At 54.7% G+C, this 27,164-nt stretch overlaps 3 protein-coding genes across 4 annotated transcripts; 2 read left to right on the top strand and 1 right to left on the bottom strand.

The window, feature by feature from the left end:
* Nucleotides 1–15,223: 15,223 nt before the first annotated feature.
* Nucleotides 15,224–18,736, top strand: LOC136521398 (telomere repeat-binding protein 6-like). The gene is made up of 5 exons (XM_066515131.1): nt 15,224–15,942; nt 16,868–17,217; nt 17,822–17,997; nt 18,125–18,191; nt 18,272–18,736. The coding sequence occupies exons 1-5, from the start codon at nt 15,315–15,317 to the stop codon at nt 18,317–18,319; spliced, it is 1,269 nt and encodes a 422-aa protein (XP_066371228.1). The 5' UTR covers nt 15,224–15,314; the 3' UTR covers nt 18,320–18,736.
* Nucleotides 18,737–18,809: 73 nt separating this feature from the next.
* LOC136521399 (uncharacterized) lies at nt 18,810–21,946 on the top strand. The gene is made up of 8 exons (XM_066515133.1): nt 18,810–19,168; nt 19,273–19,381; nt 19,516–19,642; nt 19,737–19,788; nt 19,879–20,016; nt 20,119–20,230; nt 20,575–20,701; nt 20,784–21,946. The coding sequence occupies exons 1-8, from the start codon at nt 18,977–18,979 to the stop codon at nt 21,238–21,240; spliced, it is 1,314 nt and encodes a 437-aa protein (XP_066371230.1). The 5' UTR covers nt 18,810–18,976; the 3' UTR covers nt 21,241–21,946.
* Nucleotides 21,947–23,303: 1,357 nt separating this feature from the next.
* On the bottom strand, nt 23,304–26,810 carry LOC136521739 (ATPase 6, plasma membrane-type-like). Of its 2 annotated transcripts, XM_066515512.1 has the most exons (4): nt 26,284–26,809; nt 24,024–26,192; nt 23,569–23,925; nt 23,304–23,436 (listed from the first exon to the last, which is right to left on the bottom strand). In XM_066515512.1, the coding sequence occupies exons 1-4, from the start codon at nt 26,326–26,328 to the stop codon at nt 23,434–23,436; spliced, it is 2,574 nt and encodes an 857-aa protein (XP_066371609.1). In that variant the 5' UTR covers nt 26,329–26,809; the 3' UTR covers nt 23,304–23,433. The 2 variants fall into 2 exon arrangements, with proteins under 2 accessions (XP_066371609.1, XP_066371608.1); XM_066515511.1 differs by having other exon boundaries at nt 23,334–23,925; nt 26,284–26,810.
* Nucleotides 26,811–27,164: the final 354 nt, after the last annotated feature.

Genomic DNA, 27,164 nt, shown 5'->3' with positions numbered 1-27,164 from the left:
CACAAAGCGAGAGGGCCGTCAGGAGTTCCCCTAGCTTTTTGTGTGACCCTCACGCATCCTTTTCATTCAGAAGGAGGGGTGGAACATGCTAGGCTACCCTCGGTGGGCGCGAGCGGTGACACTTCTGGCGAGCTGTTATCGGGTAAGTCCGAGTGGAGACCCGTGCCCCATTCGATAGGGGTCGGCTAGCGGTCCAGAGACGCACTCCAAAAGTACCAGAGGGCTTCTCTAGTGGGTCCCAGGGCCATTCGATTGGCCTCGAGGGCTCGATGCCTCCCTACGGTGGGATCCCATTTGGAGACCTCCCTGTCGGTCTCGAACATGACTTAGGGCGTCCCAAGCGTTTCGCTTGCTTGGGCCTCGGCCCCGTACGGGCTCGCCCATAGTCGTCCCTGACTCTGTTGCCCTGGGGCGGCTGTCGAAACCCTCGGGGGCCCAGCCTTCGAACCCCTGGACCGTAACGGGCTCAGTGCCCAGTTCCTTCGTCTAAAAGGAATCGGATGGGGGATATTCCCCTCCCCTCGACTGACAACAGTAGGCGCACCTTTTGAGGTGGTTTTCTCGGGGAGGCGGAACGACACCTGCCGCTGCTACGGTCGGACACAACGCTGTGTCAGTGGATGGGACATAACTGTTCATGTGATTAATAAGGGAAAGTTGGGTGCGTGGGCGGTAGAATCGGATCTGGATTAACTATATCAGATTTGAGGGAAACTTCCCTAATTTCGTTGCCCGTCCATTTTGCCCCCTTCCTGCATAGATACGCAATGAGCCTTGCCCCTCCCCTTCTTACCCTGCCTGCACTTGCCTTTACCGCCCTCAAGCCGTTGCTAGGAACAGAGAGCGCCGGGGAGAAGAAGGGAGAAGGGCGAGAGAGAGAGAGAGAGAGAGAGCGAGGCTTACTGCCGTAGTGGCATTCTCCACCGCACTCATGGCCGGCGTTGTTGTCATCGAGGCGGATCCTTGGGGTCAGTCCGATGTGTCCGTGGAGACGCTGTAGTCACTCATCGACGACGGCCTCCTCCGCCCGGTTACCGACCCCAATAGACCGGAGTGGATTGCTTTGGGGGGCGAGCCAGAGCCACGGCCACATGATGGCTATGTTGTGAGCTTCATGTCCTTCCATGAGCGCAGTCTCGGCCTACCGGTGGACTAGTTCATGCGAGCGCTCCCGCACTACTACGGCGTGGAGCTCCACAACTTCAACCCCAATTCCATCGCGTAGGCGGCCATCTTCATCGCCGTCTGCGAGGGGTACCTAGGGATTGCCCCCCCATTGGGAGTTGTGGCTCCACCTCTTCCGGGCGGGGCACACCACCAAGCCGATGGGCACGACGGGCACGAGAAAGGCGGTGAGGGCCGGAGGCTACACTCTCCAAGTGCGCCAAGACCGGCAGCACCTTTACATCCCGGCCCAGCTCGTGTCATCCAATCGCCGCTAGTACACCAGCTGGTTCTACCTCCGCAACGACGACGGTGGACTTCCCCCCTATATCAGGCGGGTCATGGAGAGCCAGCCAGAGAAGTGGAGGTATGGCATCCCGAAGGAGGATCAACCCAAGCTGTAGCCGCTCCTGGAGGGGCTAGAGAGGCTATGGGGCCGCTGCCTTACGGTAGCTATGGTCGTGGTGGCCTTCCACCGTCGGAGGGTGCTACCACTGATGGCTTGGTGGCGGCGCCTGTTCGACAAGAGACCGGATGAGCCAATCGAGGGCCTCTGGATGTCTGCCTTCGCCCTCTCTGACAAGGAGATTCTATGTCAGGTGAGGGAGATGGTGGAGGGGAAGCTGAAGAGCGGTGGTCTAACCCCTATCGCGATGCGCCCATCATGGGGGTACCTCTCCCTAGTAAGTCACGTGCCACTGTTCCTCGTTCCTCATCGTTTTCTGGTCCCTTATTTGTGTTCGCCGTTCCTGCAGGGGATGAGGGATGTGCGAGGCTCCCCGCTACCCGTTCCCGAGGACGCAAAGCGGCGAGCGGTGAACCGGGCGCACGCTGAGGCATAGAAGAAGTGGAAGGATGTCGAGGAGGCAAAGAGCACGAGGAAGATCCTTGAGCGTGAGGTACTGGAGAAGCGTCGCCGACAGCAGGGGTAGGACGGTCTCTCGGTGGAGGTGTCTCCGTCGTCGTCGCTGTCGACAGACTCTTCGGGCAAAGAGGATGAGAGCAAGGTGGGGCAGGGACCCCTGGACTATCTCCCCGACATTGGGGGGGCAGCGCTCGAGGCATCGGTGAGTAGCCCGGCGCTTCCAGGAGGAGGAGGAGAGGACGCCTCGGGGCTGGCGACCGCTCGCCCTGAGGCCGAGGCCGACACGCCCGAGGCACAGGGCGTTAGGAAAGCGCGTCGTCAGCCTGGTGGGCTCGATGGTAGAGGTGGAGCAGGTGGCAGCGGAGGCGACGCAACTACCCCCGTAGAGGACCAAGGGGGTGCCGGAGTCCAGCGAGGGCCGGCTGGCACCAGCGGATATGGAGGTCATGCCACCACCGCTGCCACCGCCGTTGCAGAGGAGGGTCGCAGTGCCGAAGCGGTTGCACCCTCGCTCGAGGTGAGTGTTTCTTCAGTGGGGTTCGTATCGTCTCCCGCTTACTTTATGGTCATATGCTGACCAAGTGGGTGTTCTGCCTTCAGCCGGAAGCGTCAGGCCGAGGTGCCTGCCCGGGCACCGCGCAAGTCGCTCAAGGTGAGCACGGGCTCCATCGCTCAATGGGTTGTAGAGGCATAGGCCACCGTACAGCGTGGTGTGGCGTCGGCGAGGGCCGACCCAAAGGAGCTGGTCACCCAAGGGGAGGCTACCGGGGCCTATGCCCCATGAGGCCGAGGCCTGCGAGTTTGATGGGGCCGAGGTGCCCTTAGTTGCCGAGGCCACCAAGGGTGAGACAGAGGCCCCTCGGACTTCCGAGGCCGAGGCGATGGAGGCCGAGGCGCCCAGGACCACCGAGGCCGAAGTGGCAGGGACCGGAGCCCCCGAGACAACCGAGGCTGGGATGGCGAGAGCCGGTGTGAGCACGGCGAAGCCGGTGGCCCAGGAAGTGGAGGCGGAGGCGGGGCAAGCCTCGATACTGCCATCGGTCCAAGGCCCGCTGCCTTTGCAGGAGAGTGCCCGAGACATGGAGGTCCATTCGATCTCCTCTGACGATACTTCCCGGGCGAAGGAGGTGGTCGATGCTGAGGCGGCCGACACCATGGAGCGGCCGGCTCTAACCTCTGGCGAGGGAAGCTCAGCCCTCGTGCGGGTACGACCCGAGCCCCATGGGTAGGATCACCCGCGTGTCTTGTGGCAGAGCCGGGATGACCCTGAGGGGGAGCCTCTGTTCGCCCTTGAGGATATGGCTGAGGGGGGCACTGGGACACCTTCGAGCAATACCACTAGCTAGTGGAGCGGTCACTATGGACAGCGTTGTTTGTCGTGGCTGATGATCTGCCCGGGGTCACCCAGGTTCGCGCCTTCTTTTCTCATGTGGTGCCATCTTTTTTCGAGTTTTCTCACAGTGAATGACCCCTATTTTGCCTATCTAGGAGCTCGAGACCTGGTCCCTTAGGAAGTCATTGATCCTTCGATGAGAGAGGGACATCTAGGACCAGCTCCAGTGGCAGAAGGGCTTGCTCGCCGATGCCAACGAGCTTCTGTCGGTGCGGGCGCAGAGGTGGAGGACCTCCACCTTCGCTGTGCTGATATGAAGGTCGAGGCGGCCACGGCTTAGGAGCAGGTTGCCCCTTTGGTGGCATGGGTCAAGGAGTTGGAGGAGGAGCTGACCCGGGTGGTCAGTGATCGGGACACCTTCAGGTCTCGGGCTGAAGAAGTGACGGCCTCTACCAAGGTGCTTGCTGGGCAGCTGGGGGCGAAGCAGGGTGTGCACCTGCTGACAAAAGGCACCCTGGCAGAGGCCCTCAAGGTGGCCAAGGCATCCTAGACCGAAGCTATGGTCTAGAAGGGAAAGGCTGAGGGTGAGTCTTATTCCCCTCGTTTTACTTGTTTTTCTTGTGTTCGACCCCTAACTCCCTGGTGTGATGCAGAGCTGGAGAAGGAGGTTTCCAGGGCGGCCGAGGCTTCTTGGGTTGAGGTCCAAGGCTGGAAGGAGAAAGCCGAGGCCTCCCTGGTTGAGGTCTAGCACTGGAAAGAGAAAGCCGAGGCCTCCCTGGTCGAGGTCCAGCGCTGGAAAGAGAAAGCCGAGGGTGAGTCCCGTAGGCCTTCGCCCCTGTTTGGCTTGTTTTCTTTTGTGCTTAACCCCATCCTACTTGTTTTGACACAGGTTTGGAGAAGGAGGTCTCTCGGGCAGCTGAGGCCTCTATCGCAGTTGGTAGTGGCTTAAGAGGCTGATCACCTCGGGCAAAAGGGTAAATCATGACTCATAGTGAAAGTGTACAACCTCTGCAGAGTGTAAAACTGATATATCAGCCATTGTCACGGTCATGAGCGGCCTTGGACCCTGCACCAACACTCACCATTGAGGATGTGATAGGCTATTTGCGGGCGGTGGACGAGCGCCTAGAGCAGACGACAGCAACGAAGGACAGTGGTAAACTACTGCTGATAGAGGAGGAGTGGGCTGCTCAGAGGAACTCCGGGGTAGCCTCCTCCAGCCGTGGACAACGATGACGACGATGATGATGGTGATGATAAGGTGATGAAGGAAGAAGAAACGGTAGCCAACGATATCAAGTGGGACAACCTGAAGAATGAGGATGTGCTGACAGGCATTGGACAAGTGGTGCTCGAGGCTGAGATCGAGGAGCACGACACGCTGCAGAGCACCACTCGTACTGTCTGCAAGGCCCTGGAGGTTGAGGGGGTCTAGTCGGGCAGCTCCCTTAGGAGCCGCTTGACCATGTTGAGCGGCCAAGTGCGTGAGTGACTCCAAGGAGCGCTGCACATGGGCATCAAGCATGCCCTGGCCGTCATCGCCTCGCACTACACCAGCGTCGACCTTGAGGCCATCAGTGATGGCTATGTCTTGGCTGAGGACAACGAGGAGGCTGATGAGGAGGTCGCGAAGCTGACGGAGGTGGCTGAGGGCCTCGGCATGGCGCTGGCCAAGCTATTCGAAGAGGAGGTGGTCCCTCCCACGCCGTTCACCGACGCTGGAGACCCTAAGCCTTGACCTGGGCCCAAGAGGCCATGTAAACAGATTAGGGTTATTTTTGTACCATAACGCTTGTGGCCTGTCTAGGCCTTTTTTAAAGTACTTATGCGTCTACGCTTCTTAATCATTTTTACTGTATTTCCGAGCCTCTGCCCTCTGTCTCATCTCTAAACATATCTCTTGCAAAAAACTTCCTCGGAGCCTAAGCTGCACCTCAGGCAAAAGGTGGTGAGGGAGTGCCGTAGCCTGGAGGCATAGGCTATCTCGTGACTCGGCCGGCCTTTTGGCTCTGAGACAGACTTTCGGTCCTTAGGTCTTCTACAATTGATTTGTCAGAGCGCGCTAGAGAGTTAGGCATAGAATTTTTTTTGAAAAACGACTAAAAATGGTACGTGGGACTTAGGGGGGAGTCATCCCTCCTAGCCCTCGAGGGAGGCTCGGTTCTGCAGAGGCAGAGCCATGTCTTGTTTGAGCCCCGTAGTGGGCACCTCTGCAGAGGCGGAGCCTAGTCTCCCTTATGGTGTTATCATAATGCTGAGGCCCATGATGGGCTCAGGGGGTTTCTCAAAAATTAGAACAATTAAAGAACGCTTCTTTATTGTACTTCAAGAAACAATGTATAGAATGCTTGGAAATTTAAGGGTAAAAGCGACGTAGTTGTTCTATGTTCCAAGCGTTGGTGAGGATTTCGCCCTTTTCATTAGCTATCTTGTAGGTCCCGGGCTTCAGCACTTGGGCGATGATGTATGGCTCTTCCCATGGCGGGGTTAGCTTGTGGCGGCCCTTGTTGTTCTGCCTCAGTCTCAGCACCAGGTCACCCACCTTCAGGTCTTGGCTTCGAATGCGCCGGGCTTGATAGCATTGTAGGGCTTGCTGGTACCTAGCTAAATGTAGCAGCACAATGTCTCAGGCTTCCTCTAGTTGGTCGAGGGCGTCTTCGCGGGTGGTGCGGTTGCTTTGCTCGTTGTAGGCCTGTAGCCTCGGGGAACCGTATTCCAAGTCAGTGGGGAGGACGACCTCGGCTCCATAGACTAGGAAGAACGGTGTGAACCCTGTGGCTCGGCTCGAGGTGTTCCTCAGGCTCTAGATGACCGACGAGAGTTCATCAAGCCATTTCTTGCCAAACTTCTTCAACCGGTCGTAAATTCTTGGCTTGAGGCCTTGTAGGATCATGCCATTGGCACGTTCTACTTAGCCGTTTGTCCTAGGGTGTCCTATGGCCGACCAGGCCACACGGATGTGGTGGTCATCTTAGAACATCAGGAATTTTTGGCCAGTGAATTGTGTCCCATTGTCAGTGATGATGGTGTTCGAAACCTCGAACCTGTGGATGATGTCAGTGAAGAACAGCACCGCTTGTTCGGACTTGATTCGATTGATCGGACGAGCCTCGATCCACTTGGAGAACTTATCGATTGCTACCAGCAGATGGGTGTAGCCCCTGGGGGCCTTCTGCAGAGGCCCAACCATGTCAAGCCCCCACATGGCGAATAACCATGTGATGGGGATGGTTTGGAGGGCTTGGGCCGGGAGATGCGTCTGTCGTGCGTAGTACTGGCATCCCTCGCAGGAGCGTACGAGCTCGGTGGCGTCAGCAACAGCCATTGGCCAGTAGAACCCTTGGTGGAAAGCGTTTTCGATGAGCGTCCGAGGCGCCGCATGGTGCCCGCAGGCTCCCGCGTGCAAGTCCCAAAGTAGGGCTTGACCTATCTCGGTGGTGATGCATCGTTGGAGGACGTTGGATGGGCTTTGCCTATATAATTCGCCGTTGCTGAGAACGTAAGTCTTGGCTCGCCGAGCAAGCCATCGGCCTTCGGTCCTGTCTGCGGGAAGCTCTCCTCAGACGAGGCAGTCAAGGAACAAGACTCGCTAGTCCATGCCCTGGTTGGCCTCGGGAGGTTCCGCGTTGACTTCCATGACCTCGGGCTCGGCCGAAGGGGTCTTGGTGACAGAGGGGGCCTCAAGCCCTGTGGGGGGCTCGACCGGTGGACCCTCTTCCACCACCAAGGCGTAGTCGATGGAAGGCTTGTGGAGGTCTCTGGCAAAGACGTTCGGGGGGACCGGTGCCTGAGCTGACGCCATCTTTGCCAGTTCGTCCGCGGCCTCATTGAATTTATGTGCGATGTGGTTGAGTTCGAGACCGTCGAACTTGTCTTCTAGGCGACGTACCAACTTGCAGTACGCCTCCATTTTGGGGTCATGGTAGTTTGACTCCTTCATTACTTAGTCGATGATGAGCTGTGAATCACCCCGTACGTCGAGACACCATACTCCAAGTTCGATAGCGATCTACAAACCGTTGACGAGGGCTTCGTATTCGGCTGCGTTGTTGGAGGTGGCGAAGTGGAGCCAAATCATGTGGCGCATGTGCACTCCGAGGGGTGAGATGAAGAGCAGACCTGCACCTACCCTGGTCTTCATCAGGGACCCATCGAAGTACATGGTCTAGCACTCCGCCTGGATTTGAGCAGGTGGCAGTTGGGTGTCAGTCCACTCAGCCACAAAATCAGCCAAGACCTGAGATTTGATTGCTTTCCGAGGCGCAAAAGACAGGGCTTCCCCCATGAGTTCGATAGCTCACTTGGCTATCCTACCTGAGGCCTCCCGGCTATGGATTATCTCTCCTAGGGGGAAAGATGACACCATGGTCACCGGGTGAGACTCGAAGTAGTGACATAGCTTGCGTCAAACCAAGACTACGGTGTAGATCAGCTTCTGGATGTGGGGGTAGCGTGTCTTAGTCTCGGAGAGCACTTCGCTGATGAAGTAAATAGGTCGTTGGATGGGTAGGGCATGCCCTTCTTTCTACCTCTCAACCACCATGGCTGCGCTAACCACCTAGGTCATTGCGGTGACGTAGAGTAGGAGGGCCTCGCCCTTGGCTAGTGGTACCAAGATGAAAGGATTGGCGAGCAATGCCTTAAGCTTGGCGAGGGCTTCTCTAGCCTCGAGGGTCCAAGAAAAGCATTCCGATTTCCTCAAGAGGCGGTACAGAGGCAAGCCTTTTTTGCCAAGGCGCGAGATGAAGCGGCTTAGGGCCACAAGGCATCCCATAACCCTCTGCACTCCCTTGAGGTCTTGGATTGGCCCCATGTCAGTCATGGCCGAGACCTTCTCTAGGTTGGCCTCGATGCCACGTTCTGAGACTATGAATCCTAAGAGCATGCCTCGGGGGACCCCAAAGACACACTTCTTGGGGTTGAGCTTGATGCCCTTCTCTCTAGGGCATCTGAAGGCTATTTCCAAGTCACTGACGAGATCACTGGTCTTCCTGGACTTGACCACGATGTCGTCCACATAGGCCTCGACACTTCGCCTGATGTGCTCGCCAAAGACATGGGTCATGCACCGCTGGTATGTGGCCCCTATGTTTCTGAGGCCGAATGGCATAGTCACATAGCAGTACATGTCGAATGGTGTGATGAAAGAAGTCGTGAGCTGGTCGGACTCTTTCATCTTGATTTGATGGTAACTGGAATATGCATCAAGGAAGGATAGAGTTTCACATCCCGCAGTGGAGTCGATGATTTGGTCGATCCGAGGTAATGGGAAAGGGACTTTTGGACATGCTTTATTTAGACCGGTGTAGTCTACACACATTCTCCACTTCCCATTTTTCTTCTTAACTAACACATGATTAGCTAACCACTCTAGATGGGACACTTCCTTGACGAATGTGGCCGCCAAAAGCTTGTGCACCTCCTCGCCAATGGCCCTGCGCTTTTCTTCGTTAAATCGGCGTAGGCGCTGCTTCACCAGTCTAGAGCCGGCCCGAATGTCCAAGGCATGCTCGGTGACCTCCCTCGGTATGCCCGGCATGTCTGAGGGACTCCACACGAATACATCGGCATTCACATGAAGAAAGTCGAAGAGCACAACTTCCTATTTGATGTCGAGGGTGGCGCTAATCCTTAGTGCCCGATCGTCAGGGTAGGTGGGGTCGATCGGGACAAGCTTGACGGCCTCCATGGGCTCAAAAGTCCTGGCTCGATGCTTGGAGTCAGGCGCCTCGCTACCAAGCCAGTCGAGGTTGACGATGAGGGTCTCGGCCTCTATGATAGCCTTGGCATACTCGATGCATTCGATGTCGCAGTCATATGCATGCTCGTACGTGGACTTGATAGTGATGATGCCATTGGGGCCCAGCATCTTGAGCTTGAGGTAGGTGTAGTTGGGGATCGCCATGAACTTGGCATAGCATGGCCGTCCCAGGATGGCGTGGTAGGTTCCCTTGAACCCAACCACCATGAAGGTGAGGACCTCCTTACGGTAGTTGGAGGGAGTACCAAAGCAGACGGGTAGGTCAATGCACCCGAGGGGCCGCATGCGTTTCCCCAGCACAATGCCATGGAAAGGTGCGACGTCACTCTGGAGCTATGACCTGTTGAGCTCCAGGAGCTCTAGAGTGTTAGCATAGAGGATGTTGAGGCTGCTGCCTTCGTCCATCAACACCTTAGTGAGCCAGGTGTTGCTGATGATGGGGTCGATGACAAGTGGGTACTGTTTGGGGTTCGGGACATAGTCGGGGTGGTCATTCTGATCAAAGGTGATCGCCTCCTAAGACCAGTTGAGGTACCAGGGAGCAGCCACCTTCACCGAGAAGACCTCCCGATGCTCCTTCTTTCGTTGTCGTGCCGTGAGGCATGCTGAAGGGCCACCGAAGATCATGAAGGCATTATGCACCTCAGGGTACCCATCGTCCTTGTCGTCGTCCCTATCGTTGGCGCCCCTCCTCTTGGCATCATCGTCGGGGAGCCCGAGCTTGGCGTAGTAATGCTGGAGCATGGTGCACTCCTCGAGGGCATGCCTCACCGGGTCTTGGTGGTAAGGGCAAGGTTTCTTAAGCATATCATCGAAGAGCCCAGGGCCTCTGGGGCCACGAGGATTCTTGCGCTCTACGGCCGCGACTAGGCCGGCCTCGAGGACTTCTTGCTTCCCCTAGTGACCCTTCTTCTTTTTCTTAGGGAGGTAGGGAGCCGAGGCCTCGAGGGCCTCGTCCCTCCACTTCCCTTTGGCGTCGTTGTCGGGGAAGATGGCCCCAACGGCCTCTTCACCCAAGGCGAAGTTGGTGGCGATGTCGAGGAGCATGGCCACCGAGGTTGGCATGTTCCGGCCCAACTCTCGGACCAGGTCTCGGCAGGTGGTGTCGGAGAGGAAAGCTTGGACAATTTCCGAGTTGCCGACGCTTGGCAACTCGGTGCATTTCTTCGAGAAGCACCGAATGAAGTCTCGGAGAGACTTGTCCGGCCCCTAGCGACAACTCTTGAGGTCCTAGGAGTTCCTAGGGCGCACGTATGTGCCCTGAAAGTTCTCGACAAAGACCCTTACCAAGTCGCGCCAGTCGTGGATCTACGAGGGAGGGAGGTGTTCGAGCTAGGCTCGCGCCGAGTCTAACAAGAACAACGGGAGGTTGCGGATGATGAGCAGGTCATCGTCTGCGCTGCCAAGCTGACAAGCCAGGCGGTAATCGGCCAACCAAAGTTCAGGATTGGTCTCGCCGCTGTACTTCGTGAGATTGGCCAGTTACCGAAATCAAGCCAGGAAATAAGCAACGCGGATAGCTCTGCTAAAAACTCGAGGGCCAGGCGGCTCAGGAGAAGGACTGTGGTCCTCCCCACTATCGTAGCGTCCACCCCGGTGTGGATGGTAGCCTCAGGCATGCCCCTCGTTGTCGTGGTGCCGTCGCCCACCGACCACATCGTGGTCGCCTAGCGCCTCGCGTCAGTTGCCAAGGCGGTCGCGCACCGAGGGGACCCTATTGGCTATCGATGCCTGAGCGGGCTTAGGATGAACTGAGGCCCCCCCCCTATCCTACCGAGGCAGTGCCATGGGAAGCTCTAAAGCACCCCCGCGCCATCTAGAGGCGGAGCTTTTGGCCTGCTGTACCATGGCGGTCTCGAGGAGATCCCGGAGCTCGCCGCGGACCCATCGCCCCTCTATGGTAGAGGGCTCGGGCATCGCTGGGACTAGCATCGCCACTGCCATGATGTTCTGGCTAGCACAATTAAAGATTGGGGGTTGCTCACCCCCTTCGTCGTCGTTGATGCGGCGGTGGACGTCGCGGGCCCTCCGTCGGGCTCCTCCGCCATCACCGCGACCTCGCTGCTCCTGCTCGAGAGTGTCTCGGAGCTGCTACAGAAGGAGTTGGTCTTGTTCGACCTTGGCTTGAAGCTCACGGAGCTGCTCTAGGTCTATGCATTGAAATTATCTGGGGGCAAGGTTCTCGTTCCACGCTGCCGGTGGGACAACATGTGGAGGTGTGGCGTCGCCTGCCCCCCAGCGAAGTAGGGAACGATTGCCTGCCCCTTCATCCTCATCGTTTGCTCTCGGCATCCTGAGCCCAATGTGGAAACACTCGTGAGTGGGGTCGTAAGTGTCTTCGTCATCGGAGTCAGAGTAGCCGAAGCAGTAGTCGCCTGCGTCCAAGAAGCGGCGCATGGCTTCAGGGTCACAAAGCTTGGAGAAGTCCACTCCAGACCACACCTCGTCCTCCTTCGAGGAGTTGGCGTGGGTGTGAGTCGAGGTTGTGGAGTCGAGGGCGAAGCATTGGTAGCGTCCTAAGGGCTCCGCGTGTGCGAAAACATAGGCGGAAGCATAGGTGGCGGCGGCGTTCCTCAGCCTGAAGGGGTACGGGGATGGTGCCATCTCCTGGCTTTGCTCTACCGGAGTCAACTCCTTAGGAGGTGGTGGGGCAGAGCTTGATGACGGGGCGCCGCCGTGCACCACCGGCGCCTTTCCCATGTCCAGGCTCAGGCTAGATAGGTCCACAACCAGGGACCTTGTGCCAATAGCTAGGCATGGGATACCGGCGGAACATGGTGCGTCGCCCTGAGCTCGTGCGGTGTCGGGGTGGCCCCGCTCGCGTCGTGCTTGGCGAGCGCGATGAGAGCGGCCGCCCGGGCGCCGTCTGCGCCTGGGCTGCTGGTGTGTGATGTCGTTGTCGGTTGGTGGGGCTCGGGGTGTGAGGAGTACCATATCGTACTCACATCCTAGAGACATGAACTCTAGGCTCCCAAACCAGATCACCGTGCCGAGACGCAGTGGTCGTACGAGGTCTGCCATCCGAAACTTGTTGGGATGATGAAGCTGACACGTAGAGGCCCCTACCTGGCGTGCCAACTGTCGGTGTTTTGGACTGGCGGGCCCTCAATCAACTAGTAAAAATATACTGCGTGCTCCTAATTTCGGATGGTAATGCAAAGAGACACAAGGTTTATACTGGTTCAGGCAATAGGCATCCTACGTCCAGTCTGAGAGATCGATCTTATATTCCTTGCACTGAAGTGCTTGTAGTAGGGGGTTACAAGCAAGGTGAGAGAGGGAGCTTGTCCCAGGTCTCTGCGTGGAGCGGTGTGAATTACTTGAGGTGTTGATCTCGGGCAATGGGGAAGCGTGCGCGTTACAGAGTGTTGGGCGTATGTTCGTCTATCTCATGAGCTCACTCCGTGTGAGCATGTTCGTAGACCTAAACTCGTCTCCCCTAGAAATGGCCCCGGTCTCTCCCTTTTATAGTTGAAGGGGGGATAGGGGTGATACATGTGTTCACTACGCGGCGTCCTATAAAAAGAGGCGGCATGTTCGAGCCCTATAGCTTGTGACTGTGGTGGCATGGTCGACGGAGTGGTCTTGTACTTGATGTACTAGAGCGACGCGCCAGTCACGCTCGATCATGTGCCATGTGGGAGCTCTAGTGATAGCTTGAAGCAGGGCATGGTGGACGACGTGCCTGGTCGCTGTTCATCGACAGCGTAAAGAGCCGAGGCTCAGTTGGTGCCGAGGCCGAACCATCGTGGGGGGCTCGGCGAGCGTGAATCCCAAGGCTGCCGAGACCCTGAAGTTGATTGCCGAGGCTCGGAGGGAGCAGTTGGTCCCGTACACTGATTCCGAGGCTACAGGGACCCGGACTTAACTCCCCACACCGTGTTGTCCTCGGAGCAGTTGGAGTTAGGCAGCATAGTGTGGTATGGGTGTCAGTCGTGGGCACAGTGCTAAGCACAGCGGCCGGTAACCCCTACTCTGTCCTATCTCGGACGGCATAGCTCCGATGTGACTTACGTCTTGTCGGCCACTCCGCTGTGTCGAGCCGTCGTTCGGCCGATATCGCTGGAGCAGTTGAACGCGCTGGTCGGACGTGACATCTTGTCTGAGAAGTTGGTCGAGGCAGAGGCGATGGGGTTGTTTTGCCGAGCCGGCCTTGAGCGAGGCGGAGAATCAGTAACTCGTCCGAGGCCTTCCGGGCGGGGCCTCGGGCGAATCGGAGAATCGGTTCCCCGTCCGAGGCCTTACGAGCCGGCCTCGAGCGAGACGGAGAATTGGTAGGCCATCCGAGGCCTCTCGTGTGAGGCCTCTAGCGAGGCGGAGAGTAGGTGGCTTCGGACAAGGCCGGGGTTTAGCCAGTAGTTGTCTCTTGGCTTTGATTTTGACAGGGTCTAAGTAATCTTTTTCGGTTGTTGCTTAGGGGACCCCTTTTTATGGTACCCGACACCTTCTTTCTCTACCCAAGTCGACCACACCACTTCCTCCCTCAGTTTGTGCAGTGCCTCCTCGGCCTCTTCCCCAACCTAGCCTCTTTGGGATGCCTCGTCGCCACGGGCCGCTGCCGCTGCCCGTGCCAATGGTGGTTGGGCGCACATGCCGAGGCACCTCAGCTCGTCCCTGGCCAAGCCAAGGGGACCCACGAGCGTGCCCGGTACTGGTGGTGCTCGCGTGCCGCCGCGACCACAGGCTCCCACCCTGACGGACAGAATCGACCGACCCTGGTCTCTTCCCTTATGTTGCAAACATATGTTTTAATTATTTCAGAGGTATGGTGCAAGTGTTTCATATGGATGTTTCATAAGTAGATCGGGATGTCGCATATGTTGCAATGGCTATACACGTATGTTGCAAGCGTCTGTTTCAAATATTTCATCTATTTTTTTACGTATGTTGCAATTATTTTTATTTAGATGTTGCATATATTTCACACATATGTTTCAAGTGTTTTTATCTAAATGTTGTATATGTTTTGCAATTGCTTCTCAGGGCCTATTTAGACTAAAGAAATAAAAAATATAGGAATAGAAAAAAACGCATGAAAGGAAGGCAAGCGTAGTGGCAAAACTAAGTAAAGGAAAAAACACAAGAAAGGAATAGGAGGAGCCGTTTGGAACAAAGGAATTTGTAACACAGGAATTGCAAAGCATGTGATAGATAAACGGTAATTAACACATAATGATGATCTTTATAAAAACAAATGATGATCTTTATAAAAACACATAATAAAAGACTAATTAATACCCACGGTGGTTGTTTTGTTTTTATTCTTACTTTTTAGTGGATAGGAGCTCGTGTCCATGAGCTGTAACTTCGAGTCGTATGGACGTATGACTGCATATGCCTGGCGGGAGCAAGCTCGCATTGCATTTTGTCCTGTTAATCACTCGTTCTCCAACTGTGTTAGCGGCAGCGTGCCTCGGACTTTCGCAAAGCGGAGAAAACCAGCGCATGGAGTGTATGTTTTCATTCATGTGAAATTATGAAGAGGCTACGGGATTCCATAGGAAAGGAAGAGGTGCTTTCCCGTGTTCCAAACAACAATTTTCGTTTCCTTTCCTTTGTTTTAGTTTTCCTTTAAATTTTCTTTGAAAATCCCGTGATCCAAACGGCCCCTCTAGTGTTTTTAGTTGTTTGTGTAAGTGTTTTAGACGTATGTTTAAGTGTTTCACCTGTCTTTAGACGTATGTTGCAAATGTTTTATCTGAATGTTTTAAAAATAGATTGAGTGTTGTACATGTTGCAATGTGACTCACCTGCCACAGCCACATGCTACAACTGTTGAGAAGCGGAGGGATGGAGTGGTGCGCGGCTGTAGGCGCGGGAAGCAGCACGGGGGTGCAGGGCGTCCGAACGTCCACGCGCTAATAATTTCCTTATTTTAAATACATATATATTCACTTTAATCGACATGTGTTCAGCATACATGGATTATGACGAATCTACTTACATCTTACGAGACTGACTAATATACTACGATGAAATATGGGATCTATTTTTTTTTTTGGCCTCTTCAATCAAATAACCTTAAAAATAAAAATAAAAATAGGGTCCTTTCGATACCAGAATATTAGAGTTGATATATCCGGGGCTCCTGGAGATACTCGGCCCCAAAAGGCCAAAACCTCAGAAAGCTGCCGCCCACTTTGCTCGAATCCCCGCCGCGGCGTCTCCAATCCGCACGAAGCGCCCCCAAAATGCCGCGGGTGACGCCGGCGGGCGCGAGGCTCATGCTGGACCACGTCCTGGGCGACCCCTCGGTCCCCGCCGCCGCCGTCGACAAGCTCCTCGCCGCGCTCCCCTTCCCCTCCGACCCGACCCCGCGCCTCCTCCGCGCGGTCCTCCTCCGCCGCCTCGCCGCCGACCCGGTCTCCGAATCCTCTCTTGACACGCTCCAGCTCCTGGCCTCGCTCCCCGCTCCCGCCTCCCCAATCGCCGCCGCCCACATCGCCGTCGCGGCCTTCATCGCGGCCTCCGCGTCCGACTTCGACGCCGCCGCGAGGGCGCTCTTCGCGCGCCCCGACGGCCGCGCGCGCCTCGCGGTCGACGAGGGAGGGTCCCCCGCGCTCGCCTCCGATGAGGTCATCGCCACAGTGGACCAGTTCGAGGCCGCCGTCGGGAACTCATTCTCTCAGACCGTCCTCAGGGGCCTATGGGGCGACCGGTCCGCCACGGAGGAGCGGGTCAGGGAGCTCCTCGCCGCCGAGTGGGCTGCGATTGGGCCGTCGCTGCTCGTTGCGGCGGCTGAGCGGATCGTTGGGGATGGGGCCGTCGAGAAATGGCGTGCCGCTGATGAGGCCACCCGTGCCAAGTTCTGCATTTTGGGTGAGGATTTTTGTTTTTTGGTGTGTGCTTTCCAGGGCATTGTGGTTTGATGAGTAAATTTGTTGGTAGCCTCTGGATTGGATGAGTCACGATGCTATAATTTTGCTCATGCCAGAGAAGATAACCTAGATAGTGTACGAGAAGCACAGATGCAACTCTAAGTTTATATACAAGCAACATACTCGTTGCACATTGAATTTTGTTGCAGCATTGTGATTTGAGTAGATTGCTTTGTCTGTGGTGCAAATCAAGGAACTAGCGTGTAGTGGGCTTTCATGTCTTTTTTAGTGATATAATAAAAAAAGGGAACATTGAGTTGGGATTTAGAGGTCATATTCATCTTGGTCTAGAAATCTGTTTGCCTTAAAGTGTTATCTCTGAAACAACCATGAGTTGAAGCTATCCTAAACAGGTAATTGGAGTGTACTTGCTAATTTTTCTGCTTCTAGTTTTTTGTTTATCATAGATCAAGCTACATAATTTTAATCTTGTGAATACTTTTGACGGTGTCACTACAATATTTTAATGGCTTTATACCACTCACGTCAGTTATTTTAGTACTCCCTCTGCTCCAAATTATGACGTTTTGGCTTTTCTACATACATAGTTTTTGCTATGCACTTCGATATACACTATGTCTAGATACATAGTAAAAGCAATGTATCTAGAAAAGCCAAAACGTCTTATAATTTGGAACAGAGGGAGTATCTTTTTGTTTGTTTGCATCTATGTTTCTTATTGATTTTGCAATTCTATGCATTCCATATAGAGCAGTTTGGGTTTCATCTCTTTTGGGCCAGCTCTAGGTCTTTATGTGCATTGTTAAATGCTAGATGTTTTACTTTTCTAATTTGTTGTGATTCTGGTGTTCACAAGGTCATGGCCTTCGTAGCCTATAATTGATTATATGAAATGAAATTTACAGCTGGGGAAGAAAATACACGTGAGGTTCTCGGCAAACTTGAAGAACCTACCTCCAGTGCAAATCCAATTTCAACACCAGCTGTTGAGAAGGCGATTGACGCGCTCAAAACAAGCTGTGCTGACCTTCACAGTGTTGTGGAGGATCCGCTTCCAGCTGCGAAGGCAGTTGCAGATGAGGTATTGGCTGCAAGGTTGGAGAAAGGCGTTAGTTTGAATGCTGAAGAAGTAAGAGGTCAGCCAACAACTTGTGGCACTGCAGGCCCAAGTGCTCCTAATTATAAAGACAAGGGTCCAAGTACAGGTAAACCTCATAACCTTATGGATTGGAACCCAACAGCACGGACCTTTCAGGTGAGCATTTGTTTTTGAAGGAGTTATCTTTGCTTTTGAACTTTGTCCATACTGAACTTGCTTTGATTGTTAAATTGAATTTATGATTGTAATAACTAGCTTTTGTTTCCATTGTGATTGAAAATGATACCAGTGTCTATATCATGTCAATATTTTGCATTAAACATTGTGTGTGTACATTTCATTCATTTCTCTATTGATAGTTTTCATTACAAAGACATTGCCAACTTTCTGCTCCTGCCTACATTCCCTATGTTTTCTGCAAAATCTGGATGATATGTGTTGTGAAATATTTTGAGGATATATGCGTTCTTGGTAAGATGCTCTGACCATGACAAGAAATAATCAAATGGGGTCACAAAACCTAATAGTTGTAGGATTTTGTTTCACTTTAGGAAGGTAGCTGCTGAAATTGGATTTCGGATCATGAATGCTCTACTACAGTCCCTCTTTGTGTTACACTCAAACGTATACTTACTGTAGTCTAATTTAAGCTCAATGAAGATACCTCATAACTTTTTAGTTAGCCCATAGGATAGCTTTATCACAATCACAAAATGTTAGATTCTGGTCATGTTCCTGAAAAGAAAACCCTTGTTTGCAGTGGGAGGAGTCACCTGGTCCTGAGAGTTCAGAATCATCATTACGCAGACCGCACTTGCCTAGCCCAAGGAGAGCACCAGTTTCTCCTTTGCCGCCATTAGAAAACAAAAATAGGCGTAGAAGGACAAGGAAGTGGTGCTTGTTGGAAGAAGAAACACTAATACAGGGTGTTGAACAGTATGTTTTGTCTTGATGTTCAGATATTTTTGTTTCGCATCTCAGCTTTCTTGTTCTAAAACACTAGTGTTTAGATTGCTTCTGTTGTATGTTCCTCATTGTTATATTGTGCTTGTTTCATGTGTAGGTATGGTAGTGGCAATTGGAAGGACATTTTAAATAACAATCCTGACGTTTTTATCGGCAGAACACCGGTGGGTACTTGGTTATTACAGTGAAGTTTCTGGGGTTGCCAATCAAGGTACTGACGGGTTGTATGTATGATGTATTGTAGGTGGACTTGAAGGATAAGTGGAGGAATATGATCAAACCGATAATGTAATGGAGAAACATGTAGGTGGACAAGTTACTGGAGCCTGTGCTCCTTCGGACAGGACTAACTTCACGCTCTAAAGCACCTTCTAATGGATAGCCTGTTAGGCTGTTTCCATTTACCAGTTACCACTGTGGTCGTGATGTATTTAGCAACGTCTCTAAGTGAGCACAGTAGACTATCGAACTCCAGTTTCGCTAATCTCGGCTAAACTTTATGACAGAATGCTTATCGAGTGGCTGATTCACTGGCAGGTGTATTATGAACTCTATTTTATATTTTTATGTATGTTGTCCTCGCGCCTGCACGCTTTGCATTGTAGCTTACTCGTATATAATATGAAAAGTATACATATGCAGTATATCAACGTTACCCTGCGTAATGCTGGATGCTTGACGGCCATTAAGGCCCAATAAATAAAGGGCCCGAACATTGAGCTTTTAATAGCTGGGCTTCCTGATTCAGTACCTGGAAAGTCCAATCGGTCCGGGAAGGGAATCCTACGGGCTGAGGAAAGAAAAATCCTCGCCGCCATCCAGGAGGAAAGAAAAAAAATCCCCTCAAAAAAAAAAAAAATCGTCACCCGCACTGCTCTTCTCTCCACAACGGCAGCAGGAAGCCAGGAACCGCTGCCGCTTTCTCGTCAAGCCCGGAGCGCCGGACGCCATGTTGCCCCCGCTTTCTTCGGCTCCTTCCCGTCTGCTCCCCAGGCGAACTGTCGCTTCCGCCACCGCGGCCACCGCCTCCTCGCCCTCGCCCTCGCCTTCGCCCGCGGGAGGGCACGGCCGCCGCCCCCTGCGCTACGCCGTCCTCGGCGCCGGCTTCGCGGGTCTCTCCGTCGCGTGGCACCTCCTCAAGGTCACCCTCCACTAGTCCACTTCCCCTCTTCCTCCTCCCTCCCTGTGTGTACTATGACAAGCAGAAATCGGCTGAATCGACGCTGGCGCGATTTCAATTTTCAGCATAGCCCCAGTGATTCCCGCGTGTCGGTGGACATCTACGACGAGAACGGCGTCGGGGGAGGCGCGTCGGGCGTCTCGGGAGGGCTTCTCCATCCCTACTCGCCTAAAGGTCTTCCTCCATCGTCTCAACCAAACCATCTGAAAGTCATTGGTTTCGTACCCCACCTATGGTTACTCAGCGAATGACCTGGCATCCAGCTTAATTCATTTCTGTTATGCGTTTGAATTCTTTGTTAACTACAGTGAAGCTTCTCTGGAGGGGTGCTGAGTTCTGGAAAGAGAGCATGGATCTCCTTCGAAGCGCAGAGCAAGCAAACAGAACCACGGGGTCAGATACAACTAATGAAGATGATAACCTTATCTGGAGAAGGCAATGCATACATCTTTGCAGCTACTGTAATCTGTAGTCCTTCACTTCTTGCCTCCACCTGCTATATATTTAAGGGGAGTCTATAACTGAGCAGGGGAATTGTACGGCCACCTACAACCGAGAAAGCTGCAGACATATTGCTGGAGGTACTCCTGGATTGAGATTATGCAGATGCGCTAAGGTGCTTCTTTTGTGTTTCTGGCGCTGCATTTTAATTGCTTCAACCTAATGTTCAGAGTTGCCTCGAGAGTTGCAGCCTTCAACTGCTTGATTCTGATGCTGCACAGCGTCTGATCCCTGGGCTGTGTACCCCATTTGACTTCGCAGTTTACATGCCACTGGCACTGAACATCAACCCTAAGAAATATCTACAGGTTCTGCATTGCTTCTTGCTTTGTGTCATTGTCACTTGTTTTGCCATTCTCTGTAGCCTGTACCTTGATAAGCAGATCTATTTCGTCCTTGGGCTTGTACAGGCACTGTTCTCTGCATGCCAAAATCTGGCAGATGAAGCATCCTCATTACAGAGTGAGCAGAAAGAGTTCAAGCTTTACAAGCAACATGTTGATAATCTACACCATTTGTCAGGTAAATTCTGGTAGTCTCCAGTGAGAACAATGGATATATTTCAATATTCAGCAACTTGTATCTTCTGTTGTGTCGTTGTCCCTCACATTTTGGCTTCCAAAACTACATTTGTACTTTTGGTCTTCGCTTAAGCATTTTAAGTGTATTTTTGGTCTCTGCTTAAGCATTTTAAGTAATGACACTAAATCGAAACTCTAATAGTGTCAGCTTACACTTAATCAGTGTGGTACAGAACTACAAATATTAATGGATTGCATATATTTGACAGTTTGTATGGCTCCTTGAAGCAATTGCACTGCAGTAAGAACTTTTTTTTATGACTAAGGCACTTCAAACATGTGCAGGCAATTATGATTCGGTGATCATCTGCCTTGGGGCCAAGGCTCGCTCACTTCCTGAACTTGCAAATAAGTTGCCTCTTAGGACCTGTAGAGGAGTTATCGCTGAATTTCAGTTGCCATCCAATACAGTGTAAGGAGTTTCTGCATAATGAAATTTTTGCACTATTTGTTTGGCAAATCTGATTGATGCATATTGCGTATACTTCCTGCAGAGAAGAGTATGGCAGTCAAAGCCCTTCAATCTTATCTGATGCATGGCTGGCATTCCAAGGTCCTCGAACTGTTTCTATCGGATCAACTTGGCAATGGAAGTCAGAGAACGATTCTTCAACTGTATCTGATGAAGAATCTCTTACTGCAATGGAAGAGTTGCTCCCAAAAGCTTCTGGCGTATATCCAAGAATAAATAAATGGAATTTTGTAGGTGCAAGAGCTGGAATACGAGCCATGCCTCCACTTACAGCTAATGGGTCGTTGCCACTGTTGGGTTGTTTGGATGATTTACTAGGCAAGAAGAGCAACTGCACATTTTGGCTAGTTGGTGGACTGGGTGCAAGAGGTCTTCTGTATCATGGTTTAGTTGGAAAGTTGACTGCCAAAGCTGTGATTTCCTGTGATGAAAACATAATACCTCCTGAGTTCACATGCTGGAATACAATTAAGCCTTAGTGAAAACTGAGATGTCGTTCAAACTTCAAGCATGCCGCTCTTCATCTGTAAGAAATGGAACCCTTGTAGATGAGCCAAAGTCTGACAAGGATAGTGCAAGACCCATGGTGTCATCCTGGTGCAGTGAGCCAGTCACTACTGCATATTGAAATCTGCCCAAGGCATTCCACGGCCATCCATGTAAATGCAAATGCCACCACAACTCTGCAAGAAAGCTGAGGTTCTGCTTCAGTTGCCTGAGCTTGCGTTCAAAGAATCGTGCCTGGCCTGTGTGTTTCCCCTGGTGAACTCAAATGGCAGCGCTGAAGCTTGGTTGAGGTGCAAGTCTCTTTGTGTCCTAGGAAACAATTGGCTATGAGTGGAGCAGAGGTCCGTTGACACATGTTCCTATACTTTCATATTACTCTCAGATCCCTTTGTGTTTCTTTTTCTAATTTCTTATGTATTTCCTACTGTTAGTTGAATCATCACTTCTGTAAACCTCTCAAAGGTTATGAGTTTTGCATGAGTAGAGTATTCAGATCAGTAAAGTATTCTGGCATTCAGTAACCAGTTAGATGAGATAGTGAGATTGTTACACTCAAACTAGGAACCATTTAGCATTTACCATGTTTGATGCTAGTTTCTCATGATTTAATGTATTCGGAATTGTAAGAAATATTTTGAAATGTAGGTGAATGATTAGTTATCCATTGGCTAATGGACTTGTGAATTGTGATACACTTCAACTTTACCCATAACTAGAAATCAGTGAAGCAAACAAAAAAAAATGGCTGACAGTATGATGATTAGATGAACAGAACTAAGTATATTGTACGGATGTTAGACTGTCTCCAATGAGGAGCCGCAAACGCAAAATCGGTCACGCAAAATCGGTCACGCACAGTACTTTTACCTGTCAAAATCACGCTACAACAGAAGACCCATTCAAGCAACCCATTTTGCATCCGACGCCGGCAAGAACGCAAAAAAGCGTCGTCGAGGAGAGACGACGCAAAAATCTTGCGCCGTGGTGGTGGGCGCCGCCGCGCCAGGGGAGGGGGCGCTCGCCCAGGGCCGCCGCCAGGGGGCGCGCTCGCCCTAGCGCCGCCGGCCGAGGAAGGGGCTCCCGCGCCTGTGCCGGGAGGCGGGCACCGCGGACGCCCGGTCGCGGCTGCGGACACCGCCGAGGCCTGGCCGCACCGGAGCGCCGGCGGGCGAGCACCGCGGGGGGCTGGTGGAGAGAGAGAGAGAGAGAGAGAGAGAGAGAGAGAGAGAGAGACGCACTGCTAGAGGAGGAGAGGGCCGAGGAGGGGGCTAGCCGCCGCCAAGGCCCAGCCGGGCGCGCCGCCACGCTGGATGGGGACGCAGAGGCGGGAGGAGAGAGCGAGGCGCTGCATGCCGTCGAGCACGGCGGCCCAGTCGGCGGTGGAGGCTCGATCGCGGGGCGTGCTTTCCCCGGCGTTGAGGACGCTGCCAGCCCCGAGGTCTGTGAGGGCGCGCGGCGTCATGCGGCCCAGCAGGAGGGGCGTGGCGGTGGATTTGGGGGTCTCCGTTGGAGAGGAGATATTTGGGTCCGTCGTTTTTTTACTGTAGACGACATATAACTCCGAATGGGTGTTGTATCTGGGTCTCTTCGTTGGAGTTAGTCTTACACCTCAGCATTCGCGTACCGTTGTATAGTGTATAGCTGTACAATGTAGAATTAAGAACACAACAATACGTAGGTACATATTCACTTGATCAGAGAGTTCACAAAAAGCTGGTGCCGCCCAAAAACCCACATAGTACACCAAAGGAAACGAAGAACACAGGACTCCCCCTCCGGCCACCGCTGGACGCCGTCGGCCACGCGGTGTAGCTCTACGGAAAGGTATCGACGCCGATCCCCTTCTGCTAGCTTCACCACCGACTCGACGCGCCTCTAGTGTCTGCAGCTCCACAAGTCTGCAGGCATCAAGAAGGCCGTTGAGATCAGCGGCTCTAGAGATGGCTAGTTCGTCGCCGGAGAAGACGGTGGCTAGGCTAACGTACCTTGCGACCTTGGCGGGCCTGCTCGGTGAGCTCGGAGGAGGTGGAAGGTCGGAGGAGATGGCGAGCTGGTTCAGGCCGTGGAGTGTCCTCTGCTCTACCGCCCACTGTGCCTCGCGCTCGCCCTTGCCGCTGTCCTTGTTCGTGAACGCCGTCCGCGCGAGACAAGCACCAAGAAACGTATCACTGGAGACGACGCGACACAGACAGAGAGACAACGGCAAGGCGACCGATCAAGGCTACGTCATCGTCAGCTCAAGATCAAGGCAGAGTAGACGACAACAGTGGAGCAGTTTGAGCGAGAGTGGCCAAGCTTGCCTTGTTCTGGACGTTGTTGCCCGTGGCCTTGCCTCTGAGCGCGGCGCGGATCATGAACTTGAGCACGTCGAGCGGGACGTAGGTGACGACGCTGAAGATCCAGATGGCGCCGCCCCACGCCCAGCCGATCCCCTGCATGCGGCAGAAGTCCCAGTTGGCGTACACCGCGATGCACGTCGCCACCAGCTGGGCGGCGAAGAAGGCGAAGAGCAGGAGAAAGCCCGGCCGCTCCACGAAGGACCAGCTCCGGGACCGCGTCACGAAGATGAGCGCCTGGCTGATGATGCTCACTTGGAGGTACAGCGCCGCCATCAGCTCCCTGTCGTTCTCCTTGATCGACATCACGCCGAACACGTCCTGCATCATATCGCATCTTACTGGGTGAGCGAGCTTGCTACCAGTGAAAGGACTGTCCTGGATAATGGACCTGGCAATGGCAGTGGGGGTAGGTGTACCGTGAAGAAGTCGGTGTCGTGGGCGAGGTAGAAGAAGACGGCGGTGACGATGGCCATGTAGGTGCCGAGCACGACGCCGGTGGCGAAGATCTCGTCGAGCTTCCATGAGTCGGGGGTGGGCGACGGCTTCACGCGGTCCTTGGAGATGGTCATGATGGTGCCGTCGTTGAGGATGGCGATGATGAGCACCATGAAGGGCGCGAAGTCGAACTTCCAGATGAGCGCGATGAGGAGGAAGCCCAGCACGATGCGGATGGTGATGGACACGGCGTAGATGGTGTAGTTCTTCATGCGCTGGAAGATGGAGCGGCTCGTCAGCACGGCGCTCACGATCACGCTCAGCCCGGGCTCCGTCAGCACGATGTCCGACGCGCTCCGGGCCGCGTCCGTCGCGTCGTCCACGGCGATGCCGATGTCCGCCTTCTTCAGCGCCGGTGCGTCGTTCACGCCGTCCCCGGTCATGCCGCAGATATGGTTCCGGTCCTGCAGCCGCTTCACGATCTCGTACTTGTGCTCGGGGAAGACCCCCGCGAAGCCGTCGGCCTTCTCGATGAGCTCGTCGATGTGCATGCCGTTCACCGTGCTGTTCTTGTCGCCCAGTAGCGTGGTGGAGGGGTACATGTTGGTGCCCATGCCGAGCCGGCGGCCGGTCTCCTTGCCGATGGCGAGCTGGTCACCGGTGATCATCTTCACGTTGACGCCCAGGTGGAGCGCGCGGCGGATGGTCTCCGCGCTGTCGTGCCTCGGCGGGTCGAACAGGGGCAGGAGGCCGATGAACTGCCACGGGTCGCCGGCGCTCTCCTTGCTCTTCTCCGGCACCTGCTGGTACGACACGCCGAGCGACCGGAGGCCGCGGTCGGCATACCCGTCGATCAAGGCATGGACCTTCTTCTCGGCCTCGGCGCCCATGTTGCAGAGCTCGATGATCTGCTCGGGAGCACCCTTGCTGACCCTGTGCCAGTCCCCATTGCCGTCGATGTAGGTGATGGCCGTGCGCTTCTCGACCGGGTTAAAGGGGAGGAAGTGGACTTCCTGGATGCCAGCGCGGGCCTCCTTGGGGTCGGCGAGCATGTTCACGATACAGGTGTCGATGGCGTCCTGGTTCTCGACACGGGAGGCCCTCGCGGCGTAGAGGAGCACCATGTCCTTGTTGACGCCCTTGGAGTACACCTCGATGAGGGACTTGTCGACGGTGAGCTTGTTGAGGGTGAGGGTGCCGGTCTTGTCGCTGCAGAGCATGTCCATGCCGGCCATCTCCTCGATGGCCGTCATGCGCTTGGTGATGGCCCCCTGCTGCGACAGGCGGTGGGAGCCGATGGCCATGGTGACCGAGAGCACGGTGGGCATGGCGATGGGGATCCCGCCGATGAGCAGCACGAGGAGGTTGTCGATGCCGTCGCGGTAGGCGCGGTGCTGGATCGGGTACATGACGACGATCTCGACCAGCATGCCGGCAGCGATGGAGATGATGCAGAAGTTGCCGATGGCCGTGAGCACCTGCTGGAAGTGGCCGACGTTGTTGGTGCTGTCGACGAGGTGCGCCGCCTTTCCGAAGAAGGTGCGCACCCCGGTGGCGATGACGACGGCCTCGATCTCTCCCTGCTTCACGGTGGAGCCCGAGAACACCTCCTGCCCAGGGTGCTTGTTCACGGGGAGCGACTCACCGGTGAGCGCCGACTGGTCGATCTTGAGCGGGTCGCCCTCGAGCAGCCTCGCGTCGGCGGGGACGATGTCGCCGAGCTTGATGCTGATGATGTCACCGGGCACGAGGATCGATGCGTCCTGCTCCTCCCACCTGCCGTCCCTCAGCAGCTTGGTCTTGGGCGCCAGCCCGGCCATGAGCGCCGCGGCGGCGTTCCCGGCGTTGGCCTCCTCGATGTAGCTGATGGTGGAGTTGATGAAGAGCAGCGAGACGATCCCGACGAAGTCCTGCCAGTCGGGCGGCCTGCCGCCGCCATTGGCGAGCGCGATGGCCATGATGGCCGCCATCTCCATGACCCACGAGAGCGGGTTCCACATGAAGCCCAGGAACTTGAGCAGGTTGTTCTCCTTCTTCTCCTCCAGCATGTTGGGTCCGAACGTCCGGAGCCGGTTCTCGCCCTCCGTACTGGACAGCCCCTTGCGGTCGCATTTCAGCGTCTTGAACACCTCCTCCACCGGAATCTTGGACTGCAAATCCCAAAGCCATCAAGCTAGCATCAGTACGCGCGCGGCGTGTGACGGTGGTCGACAAGGACGGTGATCGCGGCGGCGCACGTACCAGATTGACGTCCCCGCCTATGGTCTCCGGGGAGATGGACGCCATGGTTGCTTCTTTTTCTTGTTTTCTTTTATTGGAGTGCGTGCGGCGAGCCTCTAGACAGAGGGGCCGGCGGGCGGCGTCCGGCTGGTCACGAGCTCACCGCGCCAGGGGCGGAGGTCTTCGGAGCGTACGGAGGGAGGGCGGGGCACGCAACCGGCTGCCTGCCTCTGCCTCTCTCTCCGTGGATGGACGAAAACGGCATTGGCCGTAACACGGCCGCGGCCGCCTTATAGGGAGCAGCGGGCGCGGGCGGTGCCCCCGCGACACCGAGCTCTTTTTTTGGCTGCCCGTGCCGGCCTTCGTGGAGCGCCTCTGGTTCGCGGCTTCGTCTCGGCGTGCGCTGGCTCCGAGTGCGCGGGCCTCGAGGCGTTCCGTGCGCGCGGGGAGGAGGCGACACGCGGAAATACCAAACCGCGGCGCCTTCGTGCCGTAGGATTCGTGTTGGTTAACTCCTGTTGTTGGAGCATCTCCAATGATGTTTAGAAAACAGTCCAAATGGCACGGTTTTAGTTCCTTGCCAAAACGCAAAGTCTAATACGCGACCTCCGGCGCGACCGCGCAACGCAGGCCCACTCTACCCTCACAGCTGGCGTCGGAGACGGAGACCTCACCAGCGTTAGGGTTCTGGCATCTCCCTCTCCCACGCTCTCCCTCTCTTCTCCCCCAACTCCGGCGGACTTAGAAGGGGGTTCGGGGGGAGGCAAGCCAACCAGGCGGTTGGGACAGCGTGAGGGCATCGTTAGGGTTCCGACGGCGTAGAAGACGACTGAGCCAGGTCAGGGCACGACGCCCATGGCCATGTCGACGGCGGGAGGGGGGAGGGGATGGAGGTCGCCGTG

This window comes from Miscanthus floridulus, chromosome 18 (genome assembly GCF_019320115.1).
Source record: "Miscanthus floridulus cultivar M001 chromosome 18, ASM1932011v1, whole genome shotgun sequence".
In the NCBI taxonomy this organism is placed as follows: Eukaryota; Viridiplantae; Streptophyta; class Magnoliopsida; order Poales; family Poaceae; genus Miscanthus; species Miscanthus floridulus.
Note: the sequence above shows the minus strand (reverse complement) of the source record. Positions and strands in the feature narration are given on the sequence as shown.

What these genes read in the sequence shown, in the direction of transcription:
- LOC136521399 (XM_066515133.1), top strand. Translation starts at nt 18,977, where the DNA reads ATGTTGCCCCCGCTTTCTTCGGCTCCTTCCCGTCTGCTCCCCAGGCGA. An exon ending in TAATCTACACCATTTGTCAG is followed by an intron (nt 20,231 to 20,574) that starts GTAAATTCTGGT and finishes AAACATGTGCAG; the next exon opens with GCAATTATGATTCGGTGATC. An exon ending in CAGTTGCCATCCAATACAGT is followed by an intron (nt 20,702 to 20,783) that starts GTAAGGAGTTTC and finishes TACTTCCTGCAG; the next exon opens with AGAAGAGTATGGCAGTCAAA.
- LOC136521739 (XM_066515511.1), bottom strand. Translation starts at nt 26,328, where the DNA reads ATGGCGTCCATCTCCCCGGAGACCATAGGCGGGGACGTCAATCTG. An exon ending in TAGGCGGGGACGTCAATCTG is followed by an intron (nt 26,193 to 26,283) that starts GTACGTGCGCCG and finishes TGGGATTTGCAG; the next exon opens with TCCAAGATTCCGGTGGAGGA. An exon ending in ACGACACCGACTTCTTCACG is followed by an intron (nt 23,926 to 24,023) that starts GTACACCTACCC and finishes GATATGATGCAG; the next exon opens with GACGTGTTCGGCGTGATGTC.
- LOC136521398 (XM_066515131.1), top strand. Translation starts at nt 15,315, where the DNA reads ATGCCGCGGGTGACGCCGGCGGGCGCGAGGCTCATGCTGGACCACGTC. An exon ending in TGCCAAGTTCTGCATTTTGG is followed by an intron (nt 15,943 to 16,867) that starts GTGAGGATTTTT and finishes TGAAATTTACAG; the next exon opens with CTGGGGAAGAAAATACACGT. An exon ending in CTAATACAGGGTGTTGAACA is followed by an intron (nt 17,998 to 18,124) that starts GTATGTTTTGTC and finishes TTTCATGTGTAG; the next exon opens with GTATGGTAGTGGCAATTGGA.